The following is a 27464-nucleotide window of genomic DNA, read 5'->3' as shown; positions in this document are numbered from 1 at the left end:
TGTATCCCATTCTGACATTCTATTGATTTTACCACGACAGGCAGAAATAGCTCCTAAGTAATTTTTAAATGGATTCAGACAATCTGCTCTCTAGGAGGAACTGGAGCAGTAATAAAATGGGCGGCATGTGGCACAAAGCTGATGCCGGCCTTCTTGAATGAAACAACTGACAAAATATATTCCAGTTTCTTTTAAACAGAACCTTAAGTAGATAGTACTCGCTGTAAAGGCCTGCATCATTCTCGTGACTGTGGGATCAAGGCTGAGGGCCTGAAGGAGCTCCCATTCTGGGGCACAGCATGTGAAACAAACCGTGCAAACCAAAGATTCTATCCAGCTGTTTTCCATCCAGATCCACACATCGTGCCCTTGTACAACCTGAAGGATGGGCTACAGCAACCTTGGAACAACCTCCTTTCTCAGACTAAATCCTACCCCATCAAGGAGGTATTGCTATTTTTGATCATGCTGGAGCTCAGTGGCCCCAGAATAACCCCCTCCTGGAAGCCAGATGTCAAAAGCCAATAAACTATAAGGTGAGCCAAGATTAAGAGTTTTTGTTTGTCCTTCCTGGGGCAGACCGTCTGGGCTGCAAAGCATTATGGCAACTGTACAGAAGGCTCAACAGCACTACCTACAGTTGCAAGGAGGTCCAACAGTCTCTCTGACATCTCACTAACGTCAGTATCAGTTTTTTTTGTTTTTTTTTTTTAGGTCAGGTGGGTGAGGTTCTAAAATCATGATGAAAATCCAACTCCTGAGATAGACATATGAGGGTGGAAAGCCTAACGAAACATTCACTCTCTCACTGCAGAGGAGGCTCACACTACTTTGTTGTTCATGTGCCTTAACATCAAGACTAGTTCTCAGGCAGCATGCTGCATGGACAACAGTTATTTGGGAACCCTATGGCAGTATTCATCCTTATAGAATAAGATTCACAATATGGTCAAAACACAGAGACATGCTGTTTCTTCAGCTGACACACAACAGATCACAATAACAGAATAAAGGCAAGGCAGCCATAGTGCATCATGCTCACAATTCTGATATTTCCACTGAGTTTAGAACTGCCTCAGTAGAGATGCCAGAGTTACTCTGAAGCAACCAAAATATTTAGCCTGGTGAGTGCGCTGAACACAGAAACCAATTCTCAGGCAATGCCCTGTTTGGAGCCAGGTGGCAAGGAAGCTTATGGCTGTTTCTCATTGACAAACAGGCTGTGCTTGACTGAGTTTTGACATTACAATTGAAACACTCAGGTAGAAGAAAGAACAGAACAGAAGAAGAAAGCCAAGGCATTTAGCCGTGAGGTTAGTGATCTGTATTCATCTTAAAATGGTGCAGAGAAACTGCGGTGCGTGGGCACACCCGAAACTCAGCTGGCTTGGGTGAAGGTGAAAATAGGGCATATAAGGTCCAAAATACAAGCCAAGTCATACACAGCAGGGACCCCTCTGCAAGGACATAAGGAACCTACCGAAGATAGCAGAACTAACAGAACCCAGGAGAAAAAGAGGTTTGGTGTGTGGGTGTACAAAATGATGTATTGTAGCCGACATCACCTTCTAGTGAGTCATTTGTTAGCTTCTCTTCACCTGGCTGTTAGGGTCAAGACCCAGTCTTGTGGTGGGTTAACTGTAGTGAAAGAGAACAATGGAACACATTTTTTGAAAAAGGAACAAATATACAGCATAGACCTATAGGTTACTTGCAGTGGGCATGTTTTTTTTTCTGTCAAAACTGTGGATATAGTGGAAAATTTGTGGATAACTGTAAACTATGTGCATTATGATATGAGCTAACATGCTAAGGATTGAAGAGCTCAAATTTGTGTATTAAGTTTGTCTAATTGTCATGCTAAATATATAAATATATATTGCTCTAGCTATGTAGCAGTACGTGGATGAGCAGTGTTGCCATAGTCAGGATAAAGGAAAGGAGCAATGAAGTTTGGCAAAGATCTGTTAATGCTGTTAGGGGCAAAATTGTTTAACACAAACATGTTTTGTGGCTGTATTTAACTAAACACTAATGTGTCAGTTTTTACAGATGGCTTCTTAGCTCACAGCAGCATGCAGCATTTGTGCTTAACCTTTATGTTATATTATTTATTGGTAGCTCACCATCATTTATGTAATCTCCCCCTATACATAGATAGCTTGCGAGCTTATTTGTAAAGTGCTTGTTAGGTGTCACTCATATTTTCAGCTACTTATCACAGCTTGCTAGCTAGATTTGTCACAGCAAGTATTAGTGGGGTTTGCACTATAATTAGGTAGCCAGCTCCATGTTCTGTTAATATTATTAGCTAGTATTTCATAGTTCCTCTGTTATCTTTTCGCTAGTAGAGCTAGCTACCTGATAACTATTTTAGGCAAATGATTTAGAACTCAGAATTATTAATGTATGAAAGCATTTTTATATCTGCATCAAATTCAACACCCTGCATGTCTTTTCTCACAAACAGTACATTATGACAAAGAGGCGTACTGGTTTTTCGAAAAGCAGCAGTAATATTTGCTAGCACTTACAGAAGGTGACATAATACTCAACTACACTTCTCAGGAAAAGGTGGCTCCCCAGTTAAACTCATTAGGCTAATTATTAAGTTGTTTATCTTTAATATAGGATATTGAAGATCAAAGAATACTAGTTACTGTTTAAAATTAGGTACAAGGAAGCTATGAATAGTGTATAGTTTACCATCAGAAGTACTGTTTAATGTACATCAATGTACATCAATATGGCATGACTTTTTAAACTCATACAATTTTCAACAAGTATTGCTACAAGAGGTGTATTACATTGTAACCTATTTGTGCTCTACAACAGCTTTCGATGCAAACTGGATGGAAGCATAAGTAGTTCAGCACTGCTGCTTAGGCAATAATGAAAGGTGGTGATGACTCAGGAATCACCTGAAAGTACAGAAACTGGCAGCAGCACTGGAATCAGAAATTCAACTGGCCAAGTGGCCAGCTGAAGATCTCCAGTCAAAGCTGTGGATTTGCACTTAACATCATATATTTTTTTAGGATCCATGTGTATATTGAAGCTTTGACTGATTGTCAACTTCCAAAGAACACAAGTTATTACTTAGATTACATATATAAATGATTTTCATTTCCAGTTTTGCTTCCTTAATCTTAGCCAATTTGAAAAGCTGATGGTTATTGTAATTGATGGTTTATATTCAAATGTATACTTATTTGGCTGAGTGAAACTCCACAAGAACAGTGCAATAGAAATAAATGTATTCACAACCTTTTTCTATTAGATTGGTGCTGGGCAAAGAAAAATAAGGACATTCATGCAACAGTAAAACAGAAGAACAGAGGAAATCAACAGTATATTAAGTTGTTTATGGTGCTGTCTCTTCAGATCTAATCAATTTAAAAAATTTGAAGAATTTATCAACTGATTGTGTTTGTGGCACTAAATTGTGAATGACATTGAAAGCCTTACTTGTATTTCAATGACAAAATATTAATATCCTTTGTTTAATGCACAGCTTTTCAGACAGCATAGTTTGATTTGGCATAGCACTCTTAAAGAAACAATAATACAATGCTTCAGTACAGCATATTGCATAGATTTCAGCAACTGTCATTGGGGTGCCAGGACAGATATAGGATTCTCTGTAATAAAACTTCATGGGTCACAAATTTAGTTCAAATTAATGTACTTAATGTCTGAAGATTTCAAGAGTCTCAATTTATAGGCCACTTACTGAGAAGTAGAGGTTGAAATGAATAGATTTTTCTCCATGTGATCAAAGTATCACATCATTTCCCTTTTTCACTGAAATAAGGCAGTTCACATTGAGAAGTGGGATTTCGGGGTCAAAAGTTAAAAACTACTGAAGCAAGGTGATTATTTGTATCCCAAAAGGTTTGTTCTGGGCTTAACAAACTCAGAATTAAAGTAATATTTTAAAATAAATCCATCACAGAACTAAGTACAGACATAAGGGATAGTTCTCCAACCGAAAAGCTGAACAACTGTATGCTGGGACTTGCGTTTAAACAACTTCTCAGCCCCATTAACACTTCACTTAAGCAAGGCCAGGACAAGGAGGAGAAATCTAAACATCTAAACACAAACTTGGCCTTTCAAAACTATTGCCTCACAAAATTCTAAATAACATTTGGCCAAATACCACTACCGCTCAGGTGAATGTACCTACTCTACCATTATACAAGAAGTGGCTGTGGACAGAGGCTTTACCAGAGGTATCAGACAGACATCAGGCAGCTTGAAATGGAAAAACACTTAGGACAACTCGGGGAACAGATGGTCTAGGGAACAGAAATAAAATCTGTTGATACCTGAAGGCAATTGCACAGAGCACACTATAATGGTGAAAATAGTGGCTTCACTATGTACTCGTGTATATAGACTAGTCACTAGCGAAACATGCATGTTGCATATATTATAACAGAAATGGAGTAGAGAAGCCAACTGTGTGCAAATTTTAACCCACAACCACCACCAGTGTCTTTTTCTTATGCTAATTACTGGTTTCATAGCGGTTTCTTTTGTACATTTATTAGCATACATTATGTGTGTAAACAATAGACTATTCCAACAGACAGAGCAGCACAAAAAACTTTTTCTCTCATAATTTATTTTGCGTATCATCCAATCATATCATTTGATTTTTTTTCTGTAAGTATTTTATACATATACATCAATGTCACACAAAAAACGTGAAAGAGGAAATTTAAAGACGTCATAACAATGCTTTAAATAACAGTCGAAATGAACAGGCTGAACAGTCAAAATATATAATTTTAAGTTTGGTCTTGTTACTCGAAACAGGTAATGCAGTCAAAACACGAATACACAATGTCTGAAATTTCCCATGAAAACCACTTATCAAAAAGGAGATTATAAAAACAAAAGGCTGTTACAAAAGAAAGCTCAAATCTTATTGCTCTTTTGTTCCAAGATTTCAAAACAGCCTTGACACAGACTAAAAATTCTAAAAGTGACACTACTATCATCTACATATTCTCAAACACAGTCTCTAACACAGAGCACTGCTCCTCAACATGATGTCTGTCTTAAGTTCATCAACAGAAGGACATTCTTAGTTCACTGCATGTTTTCATAAAAAGAGCCTTCCTGCAAAACCTACCCATATCTACTTTTAAATGGGCACTGTGAAAGATTTATGGTACAAATGTTAAATTTAGAAGGTTGCTAAATGTTTTATGAGCAAGGGCAAAATCCAGACTGGGTTATCTGAGCTTGCCAGACATTAAAACACCTGCCTTTCTGAGCAAAAACAGATGCACAGAATTGCTTCATTTTCTTCATTTTAATTTTTGATTTTTGGAAAAGCTGAGATGAGATGATTTGAACTTCTTTTGAAATAGGCAGCACTATTCAAATCAAGACTTAAAAAAACAAACAAACCAAAAGTAGTTCACTCATAATGTGATGATGCTTGCATAGGATTATTCAATTAATGAGAAATTGCTTGGATTAATTACATCTGAAATTTTAAATCCAGAAACATTCCAGGCAAGGACAAAAAGTTTCCTTCTGACGATTATTGTCCGGTGTAAAAAAGGCAGTATTTAGATAGATACAGTATACAAAAAGTAATTGCATCTAACAGCAATTTCACATGACATGTTAAGAAAGCTACAACAGCGACACATTGATTAGACAACTCCATCCCTTCTGAATTCTCTCCCATTCTGTAATCTTAAACAGACATGGCTATAGTTTCCAGCAAATGCATTTTTGCTAAAACACAAAGATGATATAACAGTTCAGATGTGAAAATGACATAAAACAAATCCTAAATACACGTTGAATGATATCAGTGGTGACAACACTACAAAGCAATTTACAAAGTCTCTCAGCATGAATATGTATAATCATCCACATAATATTGCTGCCTCTATGAATTTAGTGCTAGAAAACTCTGTGAAATAACAAGCTTTCCAAACCAGACCAGACTTCCAAAACGTAACTGATGGATTGAAGACAGCCCACTTATGAAAGTTATGCACAGATACATGACAATAAAAACATTCATATTTCAGTAGCTGCAGAATGTATTACTTTATCAGAAACAGATTAGAGTTCTGCATGCCAATTCATTACCAGACTTTTGATCAGAGTAAGTAGGAGCTCTTGATGTAAAAACTGAAGCCACTTGAGCTAAACTGATTGTACATACAGTACATACAAAAGCATTTAAGCTCAGTTGGTCAAGAACCTGCAGTGCAAATCTAATTCATGAACAACCTGAGATAGATGTCTCCCCCCTCTTCATCACCATATAAAATTCTTTAAGCAGATGTCTAAAGTATTAGTGATTGAACTGACAGTAATGAAAGTGTTCTAATTTATTTCATATTTTCTCTACAAAGTCTTCAGGTGTAGGTATCTCCCAGCCTAGCAGTTTGAAGTTCCATAAGTGACACTTAAAAGTACACTAATCACAACTGCCATTTTTTTTTTTAACATCGTTATCGAAACTGAGTGCAACTGTCATTTGCTATCATGATGAAAAAATGGCGAGAAATTGAAATCATTGCACACATTGGCTTGAAGTTACATTGTGGATACAGGTTGCCAGAAAACGCATGCTGCGCCATCTTGTGTGCAGGTCAGTGAGGAAAACCACAACTAATGGGGGACAGCAATGGTAAGTGACAAACAGATGCCTCTGAGAGCACTCTGTCTGATCTTTCTAAAAAATAAATAAGTAAAACACAGCATGGGGTGAATCAGGACAATAAGAGGAGGAGAAAGTCCTGCGTAACACTTGGAGATGCATTTCCCAGGTGGATACATTTGGCTGTGTGAGCCTGCAAAACTCATGAAGAGTTACAATGGCAATTGGTTAATTTAGCTTTCCATTTAATAAATATTAGAAGTTAAGAGTTTTAATTGCTACATCAACCATGCTTCACAAACAACAAAGTTTAAAACTTCAGTTTAAAGCTTCATGAGTTTCATTTACCTGCGAAAATGTTTACATACGATTTGTATAGCATATGTAGTTAGCGATATAAAACATGACTTTTGTCATGCTTCTGAATTGCCTTATAGTTTGGAGAAAACTGAAAAACAACACTAGGCAAACACAGACTGAGTGACATGAACAGGTAACATAACTAGCATAATCTGTTTGATTGCTCCCCTAAAGACAGATGGTAATGTTACCTCACCAAACACAAGTTACACATTTGCAAAAAACTGGTGTAAAAAACACTAATACTCAACATGAAAGAGATTAAAAAAAACATAGTCATATTTAATGCACCACTGGTGCTGTTTGCTCCAGTTTTACCTCAGAATTGTGTCATTCTGTTTAATGTTTTAGTTACAGGCATAACCATTCATTTTTGCACCTGAGCTGCATGTATTTTATGATATTGATGGGATAAACACAAAAAAAATTCTTAGTGTACCTTTAAATTCTGAAATACAACAAAACCAAGTTTTTCATGTTACTTTATGTTGTATGTTACTCTGAACACAACCGTTTGCTTTTAGATTACTACCCACACATCCTGTAGATACAATCCGAGCCTTATGTTACTAAACCAGATTCAAGATGGATCTTTAATTAAAATGTAATAAGTTGGGCATGATTCCATTTTATGAAAGAAATATACTAGGGTGCGTTTTATAGAGAAAACAACTCTTTATCGACTACGTGTTAAGATGCCTCGAATGCGACATCACAATGAGCAGTGCCAATATTTGATATAAATTATTCTGGTTTATTTCATGATTTTTTTCTGCAATTTTGTTGTAATGGTTGACCTCTATTAATGATTTTACTACTAAATTGTGGTTAACCAGCCAGAAACTATTTCCACATCTCACCCAAATGGTTCACATTTGTTTTAAAAATTTATACAATCAGCATGATCATTACAATCATCACAACCAGTAACTGAACTCAGTGCCAGAACCAGTAAAGTTTGCCCTTCCGACTCACTTTTGTGCCGCACAAGTTCATTCCCTTCTTCACAGCTCAATGTGATCATTAAAATCATAATGGATTGTATCAACAGAAAGCTGCACGTTAAATGTCAGCATATTGGTCCTTTGAAGAAGATGCCTTAGGTTGCTCTTCTGAACCATATTATGGGGGATCTACAACTAAAGCACAGTATGAGTAGAGGTCCCTACTCAGGGTGACGGCCCCAATGAAGACTTTGGCTTGCAGATCATAATGCCTTCCTCATGTCTACTTTTAAAATATCACTTATTTAGTAGGATCCATTTTGTGTGGTTTCCTTTAGTGTCATTTTAGAGAATTAAGAAACACCTGTATGTGTGGGCTTGAAGACAAAACACCATGAACACACCACAATATACATTTATCTAAAGAAAATAACTCAACCGTGAAGACAATCTATAGCATACAATTACAACAGAAACTGTGCAGGCCTATCTCATCCCATCCCAACATATATGCAGAAACGACAGCTGAATTTTTCAAGATTAAAATTCATCATAATCATTTAAAAGATTGGAGAAGAAGGACAAAGTCAGATGAATCTTCAGTTCCAAAGTAACATTCAGTGAAGTTATTATTTGTTGCCAAGTGAACTATTTACATATTCTGTAAGTGACACTTTCCATTTGTTACATTAATTGTGCAAAGTGCTGAATATGAGCAGTTTTTTGTTATTCTAGTCTGAATACATCCCAGGTATCTAGTGAAAGCTGTACTTTGCCTTAATTTAAAATACCAGAATATTCATAGCATTTCAGAAAGTATCACTAGTAATCATAAAACCCTTCGAGAAGTATAAGTTCCAAAGCACAGACATTGCTATCAGACATCAATAATGCACATATTATGTGAAAGTAAGAAAGTAGATTGTTTGGAAAAAATGTTCTCCTTTTGTGCTGAGATGGTTGAACAATGTATGAAAGTGTTGAAAGGTGAAGAAACATAGAACGTTAGGAATGGGAAAAAAGGAATGTGAAAAATCCAGTGACAGTGATAAGAAATAGAAGAATCGGAGAGAAGAAATTACGAGGAAGGTAAGGATAGTAACCGGAACTAAGAGAGACAGCTGGAGAAGGAAAGTGAGGGAAAAAAAGATGAAAAGGATCTGGCAGTCAGAGTAAGGACACTACTGGGGGTAGCTGTTCTGTTGGCGACGTTTGGCAGATCTCATCTTCTCGAAACGCGACTCCATTTCCTCCAGAACTTTTGGGGTGTACCTCACCACCAGTTTGACTGTGCCCTGAGCAGCCTTCAGAAGCTCCACAGCCTTCTCATGGTGCTCCCCTTCCACACTCTGTGAGAGACACAGATTCACGTCACTACACCAAGATCAGATCAGATCAGATTCAAATGCAAATCACTCATTAGATTGTTGTCTTTTACCAGATGCTCTTATACAGAGCATACATAGGTGACTTACATAGGTTACAGTTTCACATATAGGCCTATACATTTATACAGCTGGATATTTACTGAGGCAATTGTGAGTTACGCACCTTGGCCAAGCGTACAGCAGCAGTGCCCCAGTGGGAAACTGAACTAGCAACCTTTTGGTTACGAGTCCTGCTCCTTAACCACTATGCTACGTTGCTGCCCCACATTACTGATTGTTTTCCAACTGATCCTGCTGCTACACAATCCAATATTTTTAAATAGAATCAGACAAGCTAACATTAAGATAATGTCAACAAAATTGCAAATGGTTCAACTGAATGCAACAAAATTGCTACGGTACGATCAGGTGCATAAACATTGTGTACAGTGCACATGTCAGTTCAGTCCATGAACATCCATGCAAACTTACCACTCCATTGACGGACAGCAGCTGGTCCCCCCTCTTTAAGCCGCCATGGCGATCAGCTATACCACCAGGGATGATCCGAGAGATGTAAATGGGTGAGTTTTGCTCCTTTCCTCCCATTATGTTGAAACCCAGGCCCTCCTCGGTCTTTGGCAGCTCCACAACACGGGGGTGGGAATGGCCCTCACTGGCTGCGAACGCTGCCACTGTGGCCTGGAGAGGGATAAGAAAGCAAGATTTTAATACACCTGACTGTGAGCACACGCTTAACTTTCCTCATGAAACTATTTCAGGAACAATTTCATAACCCTGACTAAACCTGTTCACTTACATAATTGGGCCTCTCTCATAAAAAGCAGCAAAGGTTCCTTAAAACAGAATCTGCTGTCTTTAGTTCTATTTTTGAATAAATTCTTCCACTTCTTTCAAAATAGGTTTGAATTCTGTTTGAAACACTGCGGTTGTGCCTCCTGAAAGATCTGTTACCTCATGCTACGTCAGCTGCTCCAGGAAAAAGCAGCCGTTATGCTGCTGCAAAACTGGGTTACAGAATGCGTAAGATGTCTTAAGTACAGCATGTCTTTGAGAAGCAGAGAAAAATGTGGAAACGTATTCTATAAATGGAGGGAATGGCAAAATGTACTCCTGAGGCGGCAAGAGCAAGGACAGCTCTCAATAACTTGAAGTGCAAAATACATCTGTGTTTATCTCATAGTGTTACTGGGATTGGAATTATTGAGTTATTCTTCACCACCTGACACTCTGGTTGGCTGAGTGGGGACAAATCGGGTCATTCAGGGTTTTATCTTAACACATTTAGATGTTTTCTGAACCACCAATATGGAAATTTGTACAAGATTCACAACCTGTCACAACTGGTTTGGTTGGATTAAGGGGCTTAATCTGGGATTTGACCCCAACCCTACCCCTAAACCCCCCTCCAAGTATTCTTCCAAATACATGGGCTGAACAATGAGGGCCAACTGGGCAGACCTGGTCATAACTGGTAACCCTAACCGGTCACAACCTGTAACCCTACCCCTACTGAACAGTAAAATGGATCTCAGACAAGTGTTTATGGAATTGATCTACGTTCACCATGTTTATCTTGGGTATATCTTGTTAAATACATTGCCAGGTTAATATTCCATCATTGTAATATCATGTTTACATATGTGTAATGTGTAATATCAGTGGCTGCTGATGTTCTGAAGGGGAGAAAACTCAATCCCTTCAGGTGAGGATACAGCTCCTCTTTGGATTGTATACAAATAAGGCAACATGATAAAAAGATTGGTTTCAATCTTTTCTGATGGAGCTCACTGCTCGCCACCAATGGTTAAAATTTGGCCCCTTAAAAACGTACTTTATCAACAGATTGGCTTTAATCAGAATGTTGGTGTGAAGATTCAATACACCTTATGCAGGCTATTTGTTTCAGTTTCACTTAGCTATCGTATCAGTTGAAAGCCAATCACTGTAAATAGTGAGTGGTACAAAGTTTTCTGCTAGTATTCCTGCTTAAAGATGTCTATCCAACCTTGGCACAAACAAATTGTCTAAGTCAAAAATGCCTACATTAACATTAGACATCAGATAAACATCTCTTTTATGCTTACTAACATCAAAGATTTATGTACATATTAACTTATTAAATGAATCAAAAATTGGATTATATTAAATTGAAATTGGACAATTTCATATTTTGCAATATTTTTTCTGCATTGCACCAGTAATTATTTTGTGAACAGCAATACACTACATAAAATGGGTTGGTCTAGTTAATGGTTATTCTGGTATACACAGTATATAAAGCAAAAGTGCCATAACCCTACTTAACACTCACTGAACAGATGAGAGGATGCTCAGATTAAGTGTTCTGCAAAACACTTCATTATGCCAATCAAACAGCAGAATTGTTTAGAAATTGTACAAGCAAAATTCATACAGCACACAGGCAATCGTGTGGTTGTAGACAATATTGTATAAGGCTGAAATTTTCCTTGTGCTCATCTGTGGCCATGATTAAAAACATCAGCTTGGATGTGGTGGCATATTGGCAGGGCTCAAATATGCCACAGAGTGATGTGAAGCATCCAGCATGGAGCTCTGTAAGTGTGTGCATACTTTTCTTGCTTTTAGCTGACACTGCGGGCCTGCCCACTGGGACAAGACAGACAAATCCATTCCTCTCTCCTGCCAGTACCTAACCTTTCCATCACCATGACATCCCTGCGGCGAGTCACAGAGAATGAATCCACATGGACTCGGGCCAAATTGCAGGAGATCTCAGAGGAGCTTTGGCCCCAGAGGTTCAATGTGCGGGCCTACTGGTGTGAGGACACGGCCTGGCATCCACCAACAAAACCCCCAGCTATGAGTAAATAACAGCACAGATGCTCCCAACCGTGAGACAGATGGAAGAGGAAGAGCTCCCAACAGCCGTGAAGGTGGACAAAGAAAACATTTTTAACAAGGCAGGCAAAAAATAGTCCTGGATGACCAAAATTGGTTTTCCACTGTGTCTTATACAGCCTCCACTGTAATAAACAGTTAACCAGTTCACATTACTGTAACATTAAAATCAGCATGAGAAATGCATTTTTTTCTGCAACTGCAGGTAGCGAAACTATTTCTGGAAAACAGCTGGGGGACCTGCATTACTACAGGGAAAAATATATGTTGTGTACCACAGCACAGTGTAATTTCCCCTCTGAGATGTATTACAGGTAATACTTTACTGAAATTTGCACATTCAGCTGCAAATTACAATGTGCTGACTGAAACAGACCCCATAATAGACACAGCCTCTATTCACTGTTCTATCATTCCAGTTAGTCAGTGGTAATGATGTGTGCTGTACACGTGTATGTGGCAAGTTACCATTATGAAACACTGAAAAGCAACCCCATGTGTTTTTAAGTCTATAAATATACCTTACAGCACTAAAGCTTCAGTGGCTACATAATATAAATTTCCCCAGAGCTGTGTACATACAGCTAGATACAACAACACAGTCAATAACTAAAAAGTAATAATTTCTTTAGCATATTTAGCTCTGACTGTGTTATATTTTTCCCCACGCACTAACTCAAGGTAAACACTGAATTTAATTTGATTTCAGATCAACTACATCTTTAAATATAACAACTGACGGTGCTTATTGTATTTGTCTTTTATTATGGCTGATCAATGCATTTATATTTAGCATATAAACAGGATATGCAAACATCATAATAGTGCATTTTTTGCACCCAACATGGTCTAAGTTTGTGCTTTGATTGTTTAGCTAGCCAATCAAATTAAATTTAAAAATGCACAATCTTGTATAGGAAAAATGCAAACAAAAAAATATTCCATTTCCTCAATAAGCTGTGCCACCAAAAGGAGCAGATGTGAGCTCTTTGAAGGTTCTCCAATTGGTCCAAAATGCAGCTATTTGCATTATAACCAGAACAAGGAGATCTGAGCACATGACCCCAGTGCTAGCTTCTCTCTGCTGGCTACCTATTAAATTCCAAATTGAGCAGGGTTTGATATTAACGGTTGCCTGAGACAAGTAAAAACACATGATGCGCATGTAAAAAATGTTGTATAAAATTAAAAAGAACAAAAGAAAAGGTACCACAATACTTGAAAGCTGTTATAAATTCACATACAGGGGAACAAAGACAGCATTCAACACTTGATTGAAAGATACATGACATGCTCACGTATGAGAAGCCAAAATGGAAATTTACACATTTGCTATTCTCATAACTGGTGCTGGAGTATCGTAAATTATAACATTTGTTTCTGGCTATGAGGCAATATTAACCATTTCAACTAAGTCATAAATTTTCCCTGAGGTAGAAATCAATGCTCTTTCAAACCTTTCTTCCATGGCTTCAGCATAACAATTTGTATCGTTAATCACACTACAATTAGCACGGCGCTTTGAGTAGCCCCTCAGAGATTTTAGCAAACCTGCCTTTGCCATCTGTGACAATACTGAAAGCTTGGAACAGTTTTTAAATCTTTCCAGCCCTTGGGGCAGTCACAGCCAATGAGACGCGCAGACTCCAACAGCAGGGAGTGCAAGTAGAGTTCAGGAACCAAGTAACACCATCTCAGCTGAAATCACGATCCTGTTCTTGTTGAGAGCGTGACCCAAATGCTGAGAACTCAGGAGAAAGTCTTGGGGTTTAAAATGTAACAAAGTCCCTGAAAGCTTTGCAGTATATGAAATGAGGCCCTGGATGCTAAGGGAACTTTCATTTTTGCCTTTATAACCCTGTTTAACATGCTTACATCTTGCCCATTACAAAGTCAGAAAGTTAATAATGCTAAAAGAGTGAAAACTGGTCTAATATACGGAGCAACAAACCCCAAAGAAACAAGAACAATGAGATCAAATTAGCTGGTCTAAAAAATAAGCATGTGCCACATCCAGAATTTTGCTTCATATTTGGCCAAAGACCTGAATTGCTTTTAGAAGGATGAAAGCATTTGCTTGGCCAGTGACAATCTGTACAAAGTCAGAAATAGCAGCTGGCATAATTCTACTATATGCAGCCTTACACTACTGTGGCGGATGTTGGATTAACATGATTTACAACAAAATCCCATCTTACAGTTTTTTTTTCTCAAACAAAATGGCACTTGTTATGTATGAGGCTTTAATACCATAGAGAATCTGTTGACAAATCAACAGCATTAGAAATGTAAAGGCAAGCATTATATATTGGAAATAATGAGGGCAGTGGTTATTTAAATGTCTTGTTTTTTTGATAACACATTCATGAAATCCATGAACCACCTGTAAAATATCTGCATTCCCAAAATGTCTAAGATTTAGGATTGTGTAGGAAAGCATTTGAGCGAGGACTTATTGCTAGATCCTTATATTTTCTGAATTCTGTGCACCCCTATTGATAGAGTGAACAAAATAAGAGGTTTCTTTACCTTGGCAGTAGCATTGGCTCTGACCTCTGGGCTGCTGTTAATGTCCACAGTCTCATACACGTGTTCATACACCTGGAACAATAAGATTCTTAGTTGACAATAAGCTAAACTCCATGTGTAATATAATGACATTCAGGCAAAAGTGAATGTAAAAATCACATTGAACCACTTTACCATTTTTAGGCTTAATATTCACAAATGTTTCCCTTCCTATAAAGCCTGTCAAACACATCACGTTCCTGTAATGCCATTGTAGTCATATCTTTTTCTGCCACATCAATGAGAGTATGCTAAATTTCTAAACAGACCAGGCCAGGAGAAATTCATACGCTTAATGTGGGAGGTAGAACTGACTAATTTAATCATTTCTGAAAGAACTGTATGAACGACTACAACTATCATTCTGTTTCTGATAATGTTCAGCATTTTCCTTTTAATTACAATGGCAACATAGCCATTAAGAAAAAAAAAAAACACACAAAGCTATATACCTCCACACAGGAGTAAAATTATTCAGAAAGAGAAATATGACAATTCTAAACAAAGACATAAAGCATACCAGAGCACTCATGTTCATGCTGTGTCAGCATATTCTACACAGGTCCCTCTCTGATAAAATTTCTTATGCTGTAATAATTACCCTCACAAACTGCATTAACAAAACAAGAAAAATCCATTTTGACTGAAATTTAAACATTCCAAAATGCGGTACTAGAGGCTGACGTGATTAACCCTTTAATGTTATTGACTGCATTCAAACAGAAGGTGACTTTATTCAGGTTATTCTGTAGCTGCAAAATGTCAACCCCTCGCTGTTATGGAAAGATTACAAGCTTGGAGCTACTTGGGTATGCAGAGTCAAACAGTGCTATTGGCCTGGCAAAGCAACAGCTACCCAGTCAAGCAGAAAATCCTCCAGCGGGCATCCTTGAATGTGCAAGCTCTGCATAATCAGCCCAGCAGAAAGGCACATCGCTGCAGAAGTGAAGGAAAGATGGGAATGTTCTCAAAAACATCCCTGCCCCTGTGAAAGGCCTTCACTTCATGGAATCCTCGCTCCAAATCACATCCCAAGGATCTGGAGCAGTTTTGCTGGCATTTTACATAAAAATGTTTTTATATCATACCTGAGATATTGGAAAGTACCATCAGGTTTACATTAGTTCATGAAAGGAACTGCACATTTCAGAAGCATTACCCAATTGTCACCTCTGTATAATTATAGCTTCAACTTGGTCAGTGTGTGGGTGACAAATTGCAAGGAAGGTGTGGCATCCAGCATTTACGCATTCAGGTTTTTTTTTTTTTTTTTTTAAATATCTGTATATCATAATATTGATTCACAAATGACTGAACTCAGTTTCACTCCCATTTAAAAGGGAGAATAATATAATCAGCTGAAGCTAGTCAGCTTCATACAGCTTCCTAAAGCAGATCATGTTAACAGCTTCCCTTTCTCATACACTGAGCACAATCGAGTTATTTCCCTGAAGTTGGGTGAAATATAACTCTGGTCAAGAGGAACTCAGTCAACAAATTTAACATAATGGCACATTTTTGTCCCATTCCGACACATTTTGACTACTCAGTCCAAACTAAACTGGATTCATATCAAAGACAATGGTAAGCAGTATTCTGACCTTTTCATGAAAGAATACTTGTAGCTCTCAGTGTGTTACTGATGAATATTATTCATTGGTGTAAACACTGTTGCTCCTGTGAGAAACAGGTGTGCAGCATTGCTCTCCCCACCTCTCGCACAGCATTGCAGAATTCACTCTGGAGGACTCTTTGAAGAGCCTGGAGTTTCTGGGGAGGTACTTCTCCGGTCCTCTGTAACTTGTCCAACAGCTCAATAGCCCGAGAGATGTCTAAAAAACAGCACAAGAGCCCAACTTATCAGTCATCTTTTTGCATGTTTTTCACAAAAAAACATCTGCATTATGACAACAAATTATCTGTCAGATTTAATGTAGTGATGAAACAATGTTTGGTTACAGGACATTTTATAATACTAATGTGAATAACAATAATAAATTACATTTATAAAGCACCTTTCAAGGACCTCAAAGCACCTTACCATGATGGAAGTGACTCACCTCCACCACCTTAATGTGTCACACTCACCTACTTGATGCATACAGAGGTGTAACCAAGTCACATTCTTTTAAGACCCAAAGAAGTATCAAGTACTAAGAGCCAAGTCCAAATCAAGCCACAAGTCAGTGCATTCAGTGTCAAGTAGTTTGTGTAGCAAAATGATTGTGATTTTTTGCAGTTGTTTTTAATAAATGTGTGTATCACAAGAAATAACGTCTCAAGATAACTGCTAAATATATTAATTCATGTGTTAAACTGTAACATTTAATTCATAAGTTCATCAAACATTGAAGACTATGATACCTTCTGAGTGAAATACATCAAGTTACAAGGGTTTCAAGAACATTGAAAAATCTTCTTTAAAAGAACCACTGTGCAAAAAACTTGACATGCATCATCTCTGTATCTGCTACCACTAACCTGGTGGCATGAACTTGGCACAAGCGGCAAATGAAGTTGGAGGTGGTCGCTGCACCATCTGTCTTTACCGACAGTTCAAGCTGGGGGAGGGGAAGAGCGACCAGCAGGCCTGACATGCTCACTACAGAGCCTACTGAGGGAACCATTTCAATGTTTCAGTTAATTTTCTTAACCAATTAAACAGTTTCCCCAGCAGACATGCTCGTCAGTTAGCTTTTGATAGGTCACAAATAGGCAGTGGAAAACATCAATCAGTGTACATTAATGTTATTTTGGTAGGTTTCAAAATGATCCTAGCATCTCCCCGGCTAAAGTCGAGTTATGTCAAATCAAGTGAGTGTACAAGTCCAAGTCAAGTCAAAAGTCAATGGGATCAAGTGTCAAGAAAGACTTGAGTTCTAAAACTGTTGCTTAAGTCAGACTCGAGTCCAAGTCAACTGACTCACATCAACACCTCCGGATGCATGGCAGCCATTTGGGAAAGAACACTCACCATAACAGCTGAGTGGAGATAGAGCTAAACAATTAAAAATGGGGGGATTATTAATTAACCAAATTGAAAACCAGGCTGGAAATCTAGCCAGGACACTTCAAAAGTACGTGGTGGGACCTTTAATAATCACAGTGAATAAGGGCCTTGATTTAACATCTCAGACTAAAGACAATGTCTTCCTACATCACAGTGTCCCTGTCACTGACTGCCTTTAAGTCGCTCATCAACACCACTTCCAGCAGCAGCCTGTTTCCCCTGTAGGTCTCCCATCCTAGTAGTAACAAGCCTTATCCTGCTCAACATCAACCACTGAGCAGGAAAAAGGGTATCTGCCTGTCTACACTGAGATATTTTGACAAGATTTAGAAGATTTGTTATGTTATACTGGATGCCAGCTGGCAAAAATTGGAAGCTTTCATGTACAGTGATTCAGAATGAGGTTATGCAGAGGAAATGTATCTCTGTTGTATTTTGGTTAATAGGAGACTATCAAGGTTTGTCCACAGCATGACCATGTTTTCATGGTTAAATGCATGGTTTCATGCATTTTCTTCAAGAAAGTTCTCTCTGCACATATGCTGTAGAACTCTTTGAAAGATGTAGATATAGATTTACATAGGGATCTTGCTAATATTGAATCTCTGTGGAAACTATACAGCATAACACAGCAGACTACACCATGACAATGGCATGGTGCTGCTTCCTGGTTGGATGGGTTGTGGCTGGAGGTCTTCAGGTTCCTCGCAGCATTACATAAGTGGTGGTGGTCCAGTTATGAGCAAAACAAGCGCAAAACATTATTCTGGTTTGACTGCTCTATTTTGTTTCTGTTTTTCTAATTTTTCTACAAAGGAACCAGCTTTATGTGCGGTTTCTTGGAACACTAACGTCAAGGGAGTACAAAAACTGCATGCGGGGTACTGCAGTTAAATACTAACCAAGGACAAAAAACCCAAACAAACTTTCTCAACTTGTTTCACGCTAAGTGAACCATCAGAAGGCCACAGACTAAACAACAAATATCATTCATCAAAGGACTCAATTATGGAACAAATGTTTCTCATAATATTTAGAAATTGCGTGAAGATATCTCTGATTTGTGTATTTCGGCTATTATGGATTAATTACAAGTTTATCGTCTAATGGTTTATGAGACCATTTGGTTTTCGCAAACAGAGATTCCCGTTTTGCACTGCAACCCACGTAATGACCAAGACACTCCGCTCCACTTTACGTAAACACTGAAGGCGTTTTCCTTGACTTCCCTACTCGGTGATAAAATATGACAATTAAGTTATTTTTCTCATTTTATTAAACACAAATTGTGCATTGGCCAACATTTCAGAATTAATACTTGGATAACTCAAACAACCGAACTTCACCAAGAGAGCGTGACTCACGTGAACTTTCACTCGGGTAGCGAGCACACAAATCACACTAACCATAGCTAACTAAAACTGCTAACGTTAGCTAGTTATAGCGGTAGCCGTAGTCTTTACCATGATAACGCTCATAGTGGAAAAAGTAGCGCATTATCTTCATGTTTAGTCCTTGTTCGACAGGATTTCCTTCCCGATCGTTCACAAACGTTTGACGCTGGTTAGCTAACATGGAAGACGCAACTCCCTCCAAGGCTACAGCACGAATAGCTAGCTGACATTAGCTGGCTAAGACGCACTCACAAAAGATGATGGCTATCCCCTCCCAGCTACAATGACTTAATCCGTAGCAGTGAGAATTGCCTACAATTTCCGACCTTAAATTGTTGAGACTTCTCACGCACAACGGATGGCTGTTATGTAGTTTTTGCGCTTCATCCTTACCTAGCTAGCTTGCTAGATTCTGGGTAATAAAAGGCAACCTGAAATGACAAGAATCTAACCTTAGCTACTTTACATAGCTAACGTTAACCGTCATTTCTCCGACTGATTGTGCAAATGATGTTAGTCAGGTTGTTACATCGAAGCGAAAATTACCTTAACGTTATTTGAACCAATTGACATTATGGCATAGTTAATCACGGACTGGCAATCGCGATGAAGCATCTTGTTCGCCAGTAAGGTATCCTTTTTCGGCGAGGCTAGTTCGCTCACTGTGAGCACAGCTGTCATGGTCTGCAAAAAGCAATGCCTCGACTCACTAATGTCAGCTATCTAAACTAATCACCGGTAACTTCCAAAGCGCGAAACTTGGTGAACTAGCTAAACCACAGAGTGTAATGAACATTTCATGTGCTGTTTAATTCAATCACTTTGGCTCCAGTTGTGTTTGGACACCTATCTTAAATGCAACTAGCTAACGTTAGCCAGCTAGCTCGCTAATTAGCGAGAGATTGTATTGTACTCCCTGTTCGTTATTGTTTCGGGAAATGCTACTGTGTAATTTTACCTCTTTCCAGCCTTACGGGTTCCCCCAGTGAAGCCATTTTAGCCGAATTTCCACCGTCTCCGTTGGAAAACACCGAAGTCTTTCCCTGTGAAATCCACCCTCTCTCGCACTGAAGCTATCGTTGACTTTGTTTATACGCTGCACCCTCCTCCCCACTCCCCATGGTGAGCCGATGGAGTCCGCATATTCGACGCACTTCCCTCTACTGGTCGGAGTGCTCGGTGCTGGAAAAAAATGAGACAATTGCAACTGGGAGTCTCCAAAGCAACTGCAGTGAAGAGGAGTAGCCAAAAACAACGATGCAAATATATGTTTTTTCTTGCCTCGAGAACAGATGGTGTAAGTTCTAACTTTGTACTGTTTTTTTCCCTAATCATACCATCTGAATATTATGAAGTCTTTCAATGTTTGTGTTACCTCCAAGCGTGAAATGTGGGAAACAGTCCCGGAAATTATAACAACAATAGTGGAAAAACATATACATACTGAAATTAGTGCGTTCGGTACAAGCAATGATAAGTACAGTGTGAAGAAAGTCGGAATAATAATTAGGCCTTATATTAAGTGAAATGTTATATTCACTATGACATGAGGTGTAAGAGGCCAAGAGATGGTTATGCCATGACAGTTTTATTTTGTTGTATGGTTTTGTAGCACTTCAGACGTAGCATATGGGCATATGACCTACATATGTGATGTTCTTGCTGTAATCTAAGAATTGGTCTTTCTTGTTTGTGATATTGTGCATGCACAGGTGGTTATGTTACATATTAAGCAATGTACAAATAGATATACATGTGTTTTGTAGAGTCATCACTTCACTGGGTATAGAAAATGAGCATACATATGTCAAGGTATTGCTACAATGAATGTGCAGGCCATCATTATATGGTATAATACAAGATGGAAGTTTGAAAGGTGGTCATGTGAAGCTACAAGGAACATGTAAGGAATTAATATATGCCACATCTGGAGTGTAGTTTTGCAGCAGCACTCCATGACATTAATAGAGAACATACAGTATATTGCACTTTGACCCTGTTCTGCATGTGAGACATGAATTTGACACACATTTTATAATCTCAACAAATGGGAAATGAAAAAAAAAAACATAAGACTATGTTGCACACATATGTTTACTTTGGAATAGACTAGTGCTTGTTCAATTTGTGTGAGGTAATATTGGCCAACTAGTTTAATGTCGTTTTGCTTCATTTTGATATCAATAATCAAGTGTTATACTGACTCATAGAGAATAAGTGCTGAGGAAGTGTTGTGTAACTTGCCATTTTGTGTATGCAGAAATATGTTGGTGTTATATGCAATCAGAATGATACTATGCATGGCAATTGATGCACTGTAACAGGGGAATGGTGGCAATGCTGCATGTCAATGAGGGTGATTAGTGTACAAATAATGAGTGTTTACATAGCAAGGCAGGGATGCTGTACATTTGCACATGTTATTACCAGGGTAGGTAGCTAGTTAAGTAACAGTTTAGCTGGAAATCTAACTAGAAATACAATAAGCAACGTAGGCAACTAGCAAGTAAGACTAATCCATTGTCTTATTTGTTTATTAGTTGGTGGAAAAAGTCAATTATTGTGACTTTATTAAAACTGATATTTCCAGATACTGTACTTTGACCACTAAATATTAACTTGATTGTCAAGTTCAGTTTAATTCACCATTTCAAAATTTTACAAAGCCAAGTGGTCTGCAAAAATAGATAGCTTGCCCTGCTGAGGTGATGTCACTGTAGCAGTATTATTAATCTTCTGGTTAAGAGCTTGGTTAGCTATTTAGCTAGCTAGCTTTCACACAAAAACAAGATATATCTCATATCATTTTCTCCAAAATGGGAAATATGCAGCTCTTAACCAGCTACAATGAAAGATTTGATAATTGGCTAATTATAAAGAGATATCAATGGTTAGAAGTGTAACTTGGGGGCCCAGAGCAAGACAGATGATGGAAGGCAGGAAAATAAGATATAGAAGAAGAAGAAGAAGAGGAAGAAGAAGAAGAAGAAGAAGAGGAGGAAGAAGAAGAAGAAAACAATGTAGATAAGGAAGAAAAGGGAAAAGGGTAAAATTGTTTACCCAAGCTTGACCACATCACTTTTTTGTGGGAGTGTAATGATCTGTCTTGCAGGTATTTTTTCTTTTATATTTTAATCTTAAAAGCATTGTAGCAAACAAATTCATAGTGATATAAATATAAAATGTAATGATCACAATTGAAGAGTTTAATTGTAGGAACCATACGGGTAAAATCAAAACAAAAATTATTTAAAATACCCCCTGCTGTAAGTCAGTAACAGACTAATAGAGGAAGTGAAGAAATTGACATGATTGGCATTTGAGACCCTTTGATGTCATGTGACTATACAATAGTGAGATTCTTCAGGAATGCCTATTACAGAAGCAAAGTTGAAGTGCATTTTTCAATGTAAATATCAAGGTAGTGTCAATATTCCACTGTTAGAATATACAAGCCGCAAGGTAGGATTCTCAGGTGTGCTGCAGCATCTATTAGTTATTTCCTTGACTTTGTTAGAAAAGGTATTTCATACAGACAAAAACATATATATACTTATGAAAAAGCTGTCACAGGGATTTTAAAATGCAGTGGATCTAGAAAGTTTACACAACCTTTCAAAATCTGTTTTTATTGCCTTGAGGTCTGAAATGAAAACCCATGAAATCAGATTTTTTCTACTTTCATTTAGACTGGGTAACCCACAACATCAAAGTAAAATAAAAAGGCAAAACATTTGGTTGCATATGTTTACACACCCTTTATAATGGGAGTTGTAATTGTGCAGGTTTAACCATTTACCATACAAATCATACAAATCATACCCAAAGGTAACTATGAACGATTGAAGTGACTCCGGTTAGTTCAGAATAAAGTCAGCTGCTCCTGTAGGTTTTCTCAGCAGGTTTCCATGTTTTTTCATGCATGCCAGTGTATGCAAAAAAACTACGGGCAATAAGGAGCTACCAAAACATCTCTGGGATTGAATTATTGAAAGGTACAGATCAGGAGAGGTTTATAAAAAGATATCAAATGCCATATTATGGAACACAGTAAAAACCACAATCAATAAATGGACTAAATATGGCATCACCAAACCCTTGCCTAGATCAGGGTGTACCTCCAAGATGGATGACCATGCAAGGAGGAAACTCATCAGGGAGGCCACCAAGAGGCCAAGAGCAATATTAAAAGAGCTGCAGGGTTTTGTGGCAAAGATTGGCCAGCATATGGACATAGCAATAATTAGATGTGTTCTCCACAATTGTGAGCTGTGGGGTAGGATGTCAAGACGGAAGCCACTTCTCACAAAGAAGAACATCCAGTGTGGTTTGAATTATGCAAAAGACACTGTGTATCTCCTGTTGCCATGTGGAAAAAGGTCTTGTGGTCTGACGAGACTAAGGTAGAACTTTTTTGGCCTTAATACCAAATGATATGTTTTGTGCAAAGCCAACACAGTCCATCATCCTAAGAACACAGTCCCTACTGTCAAGCATGGTGAAGGGGCTGTTACTCTTCTAAATAGTAAATAGTTACTAAATAACTAAATAGTGCAAAAACAGTGCAAAATACCAAAAGAATTTAGAAAAAATCTGCTACGCTCCGCAAAAAACTGAAGATGGTTAAGAATTTCACCTTTCAGCATGACAGGGACCCAAAGTACACAGCCTAATCTACAGTGGAATCACTGAAAAAAGGAGATCAATGTCCTTGAATGGCCCAGTCAGAGCCCTGACCTCAACCCCATTGAAAATCTTTGGACTGACCCGATGATTGCTGTTCATAAGCGGTCCCCTCACAATTTAAGTGAGCTTGAACTCTAGAGAATGGGAGATAATTGTGAAATCTAGATGTGAGATGTTGGTAGAGACTTAGCCAAACAGACTCAATGTAGCTATAAAAGCTAAAAGTGTTTCCAGCAAGTATTAATTTAAGGCTGTGCAGACTTATGCAACCAATGTGTTTAAATTTTTTTTATTTTTAGTAATTTTTTGAAAACTTGAGGCATTTGATTTCACTTAGATATTGCTGGTTACAATGTGTAAATGTATCTTTAACAGTCTGATTTCACTTGGATTGATTTCAGCCTTTAAGACACCATAAACAAGGAATTTTGAAAGGTTGTGTAGACCTTCTAGATCTACTGTATACCAGCTGTTGGTAAGAGTGAGCTGAAATACACATTTCCAGCCCAGGGATCTCATTTCTGAGATTGCGTGTAAAGTGCATGAGAAAGTGTAACTTTGCTCCGGTGTACAAAACTTCAATATACCCTACAGCAGGCTGTCCCTAGATAACAGGTGTTTATATTATATTGTCAGTTTTGGATTGAATACCCTGTCTTTGGTGGTACAGTTCTGCTGCAGTTTTTTTTTATCTGTGCTGTTTAGCTTACATTAGCTGATATTGTTGTGGAGGACCAATACAGCAGCTGAGTAGCTAATGTTGGCTTGCTTGACAATAATATTGCTATCTTGCTAGGGCGCTAGCATAGCTACTGACAAATGGGAGTGATATAATTTGGAACTCTGAACCATAGACAAAAAATTGTCAAATCAGGTGGTCGTTCAGTTTGGGGCTGTGCCATTAGCTGATGATGACTACAGCAGCTTTATTCTGCTGTATAGGGTGGGTTTACATTAGCCAGGGTTCCTTGCCACAGTGTTCATCAGTGACCTGCAGAAAACATTTGCTCCCTATGCAGTAAGTTGCTAAGCTGTAGTCAGTGATAGATGCCCCTATCCTCCCCACTGAGGCTTAACACAGAATTGGTGAACACATAGCCTGTAGTTGCTATGCTAAAGTTTTGAGGTAGATATTCATTAATAACTTTGCAAATTGTGGCAGACTCAAGCTGTCATTTGGCTCGTTTATATGGTCTTACTAGCAATTTTACCTTAGCAATATATATAACTATATATGTATAACTAGCTAACAAAATATCCAAAACATAGTGGTTAGAATGGGAAATCCTTCAGCTACATAATCCACTTTCACCAGAGGGCCTAGGCGAAAGATGATGATGACCACTTGGGCTCCACCAGCATCTCAGTTGTCATGGTAACTTGGCATTGAAGTTCAGTGAAAGAAAGGCTGTCGCCTGTGGATGCACTTGCACAGAAACACTAAAACCTCTTTCTGCACTGCAAAATCGAGTAAGTAATCACTAAAAGTCTGATTGAATTTCAGTGTTAATTGTAATTGTGCAATAAATTGACATTATTAGCTACAAGCTACCTATGCTTAACCTGCCTGTTTGCACAAACTGCCACTTGTGTGTGTATGTGTATTTGTGTGTGTGAGAGGGTGTGATTTAAAAGTATGAAATTGCAGTGTTAACATTAAAGTTTAAATATGAAATGAAAATACAAGAAATAAATGATTTTGGATTCCATATATGTCAAAATATGTGTTGCAGATATACAGTATCAGTTGTTGATGTTACATAGTTTTCATATGAAAAACAAGAGTTCAGAAGAGGCAGGTTTGTGCAAATATTCAGTATTCATTATGCCATCACTACAATTTACAGCACAGTTCTTGTCATCCTTAAGGGTTATGAAATGCCTGATAATGTAGCTCTGCTTACCTTTATTGTTGTCACATTGCGTGGGCCTTTTGTGTAATGTATCTGACTTCCGTGTAAAACAAACCTTTTCTCAATAGTTCCTTCATTTCTCGGTTCCCTTCTTATCTTACCTTTTTGTTATTGGCATTGTATCTTCTTATGATTCACCTCTTATTGACGAGGCCTGCATTCCCTGGCACCCAGATTCTAACCTTCATACAGTACTTTGTCTCTTAAATTATATACTATATACTTCAAATGTTACTTTTTCTAATGGCTCAATCAAGAAAGGTGCTCACTCCAAGTGTAGACAGCAGACCACACTGCTGTCCATACATCAGCTATGTGATTAGTTGACTTTGACCGGAAGTCCATGGTAGGGAAGGGTAGTCCTTTTTTCTCCAGGGAAGGCATAGCTTACTTCATCCAGAATTCCTTGTTATGTTCCCCATCAGTGACCTCTAGCGCCTGTTCAATTGCCTGGAAGTTGCTAAATTGTTGTCAGTGAGAGATGAGCCTGTTCAGTGTAAGTTTAGTGGGTGCTGCAGTGTACCAAGTTCAGATGCACATACTTGAAACACATGAAAACCTCCCCGTGTCCATATGTGTTCGGTATCAGCACAAAACTTCCCTTTGGTCTAGTGTTTTCCAATTCTATGTTTTTTCTTGATATTTTAAAATAAAATATGAACCGGGTAGGACAAGATCAGCATGCAGCAGCAGTTTTAGTAGTGACAACAGAGACTTGGTGTGCGCAAAGCCAACCCTCCAGCCACCAAGTCACCAACTATTAATGTTGCGGCTAAACTCCAAAGTCGATATACAGATAGACTACATGAACAGATTGATGCGTAGCTGACATTACAGTCAGTTTGTGGTGAGATGGGTAGGATTTATTATCACAGATCACCCCTTGTTTTGGTAGGGTTAGTAATTACATGTGCTCCAGTTCTACTTTGTAGTGCCATTAATTATACGTGTAAGTGCTCCACTTCAAAGTGTAGTTTCATTTAAAGCTGTAGTCTTAAAAATAATCAATGAAAACAGAGTACAATCCCCTAAAACATCTATTATATGCTCTAGTCCCTTTCAGTGGCCAGGGATAAAACTGCATTTTAGTGAATAAACACTCAAGCAAAAAGGGGACTTGGCAGGCTTCCTGTTGCTAACTTAGTGTTACTGACCTATGCTACTGGTGTTGAGTAAATTTGTAGTTTGTTGAGTAAGTCAGGGATGAGATTGACAGCAAGTGGTTGTTGTTGCATTTTAAATTTTGTGCCCTCTGTGTGCCACTTAACATTTAAGGATCCATCTGAGCACATCGCTGTGCCCATGTCTGATTGTTTATCTTTTCATTGTTTTGGTGGTTGGTTTTGGATGCTGGGACATGCACATTTAAGACTATCCTCAAAGTCCGTGAAACTCTGTAGGGAGTGATGTTTTGTGTCTTGTTTATCCTTTTTATAATAGCATGACATTTTACTACTGTTTTGAGTAAGCAGCGACATTTTTCAATGTCCTGAGAATGCACCGCTTAACCACTTTTGAGTGGTTGATACTTCTGGGCTTCTTCTTTATACATGGTGAGCTGACAGCTGTCACATACAGTATATACCAACAAAACAATTGATTTAAGTGTAATGAACAGTTTTGATGATTTGTGCACTGAAGTTCATATTGAAATGGTTAATTGTTCTTTCAAGAGCAC

General features: G+C 38.2%; 1 protein-coding gene across 1 annotated transcript; it reads right to left on the bottom strand.

Annotated features, from left to right (window-relative positions):
• Positions 1-7908: 7908 nt before the first annotated feature.
• lin7c (lin-7 homolog C (C. elegans)) lies at positions 7909-20271 on the bottom strand. The gene is made up of 5 exons (XM_036544570.1): positions 20146-20271; positions 16497-16615; positions 14745-14816; positions 9804-10013; positions 7909-9293 (listed from the first exon to the last, which is right to left on the bottom strand). The coding sequence occupies exons 1-5, from the start codon at positions 20180-20182 to the stop codon at positions 9126-9128; spliced, it is 606 nt and encodes a 201-aa protein (XP_036400463.1). The 5' UTR covers positions 20183-20271; the 3' UTR covers positions 7909-9125.
• Between the last annotated feature and the right edge of the window lie 7193 nt (positions 20272-27464).

Source organism: Megalops cyprinoides, chromosome 13 (assembly GCF_013368585.1).
Source record: "Megalops cyprinoides isolate fMegCyp1 chromosome 13, fMegCyp1.pri, whole genome shotgun sequence".
In the NCBI taxonomy this organism is placed as follows: Eukaryota; Metazoa; Chordata; class Actinopteri; order Elopiformes; family Megalopidae; genus Megalops; species Megalops cyprinoides.
Note: the sequence above shows the minus strand (reverse complement) of the source record. Positions and strands in the feature narration are given on the sequence as shown.

Excerpts from the sequence above, each read along its gene's own strand:
- lin7c (XM_036544570.1), bottom strand. The coding sequence starts at position 20,182 with ATGGCTTCACTGGGGGAACCCGTAAGGCTGGAAAGAG. Across the intron at positions 14,817-16,496 it reads TCTGCAATGCTGTGCGAGAG|GTGTATGAACACGTGTATGA; the intron begins GTGGGGAGAGCA and ends TTATTGTTCCAG. Across the intron at positions 10,014-14,744 it reads GAGCCAATGCTACTGCCAAG|GCCACAGTGGCAGCGTTCGC; the intron begins GTAAAGAAACCT and ends ATCCCTCTCCAG.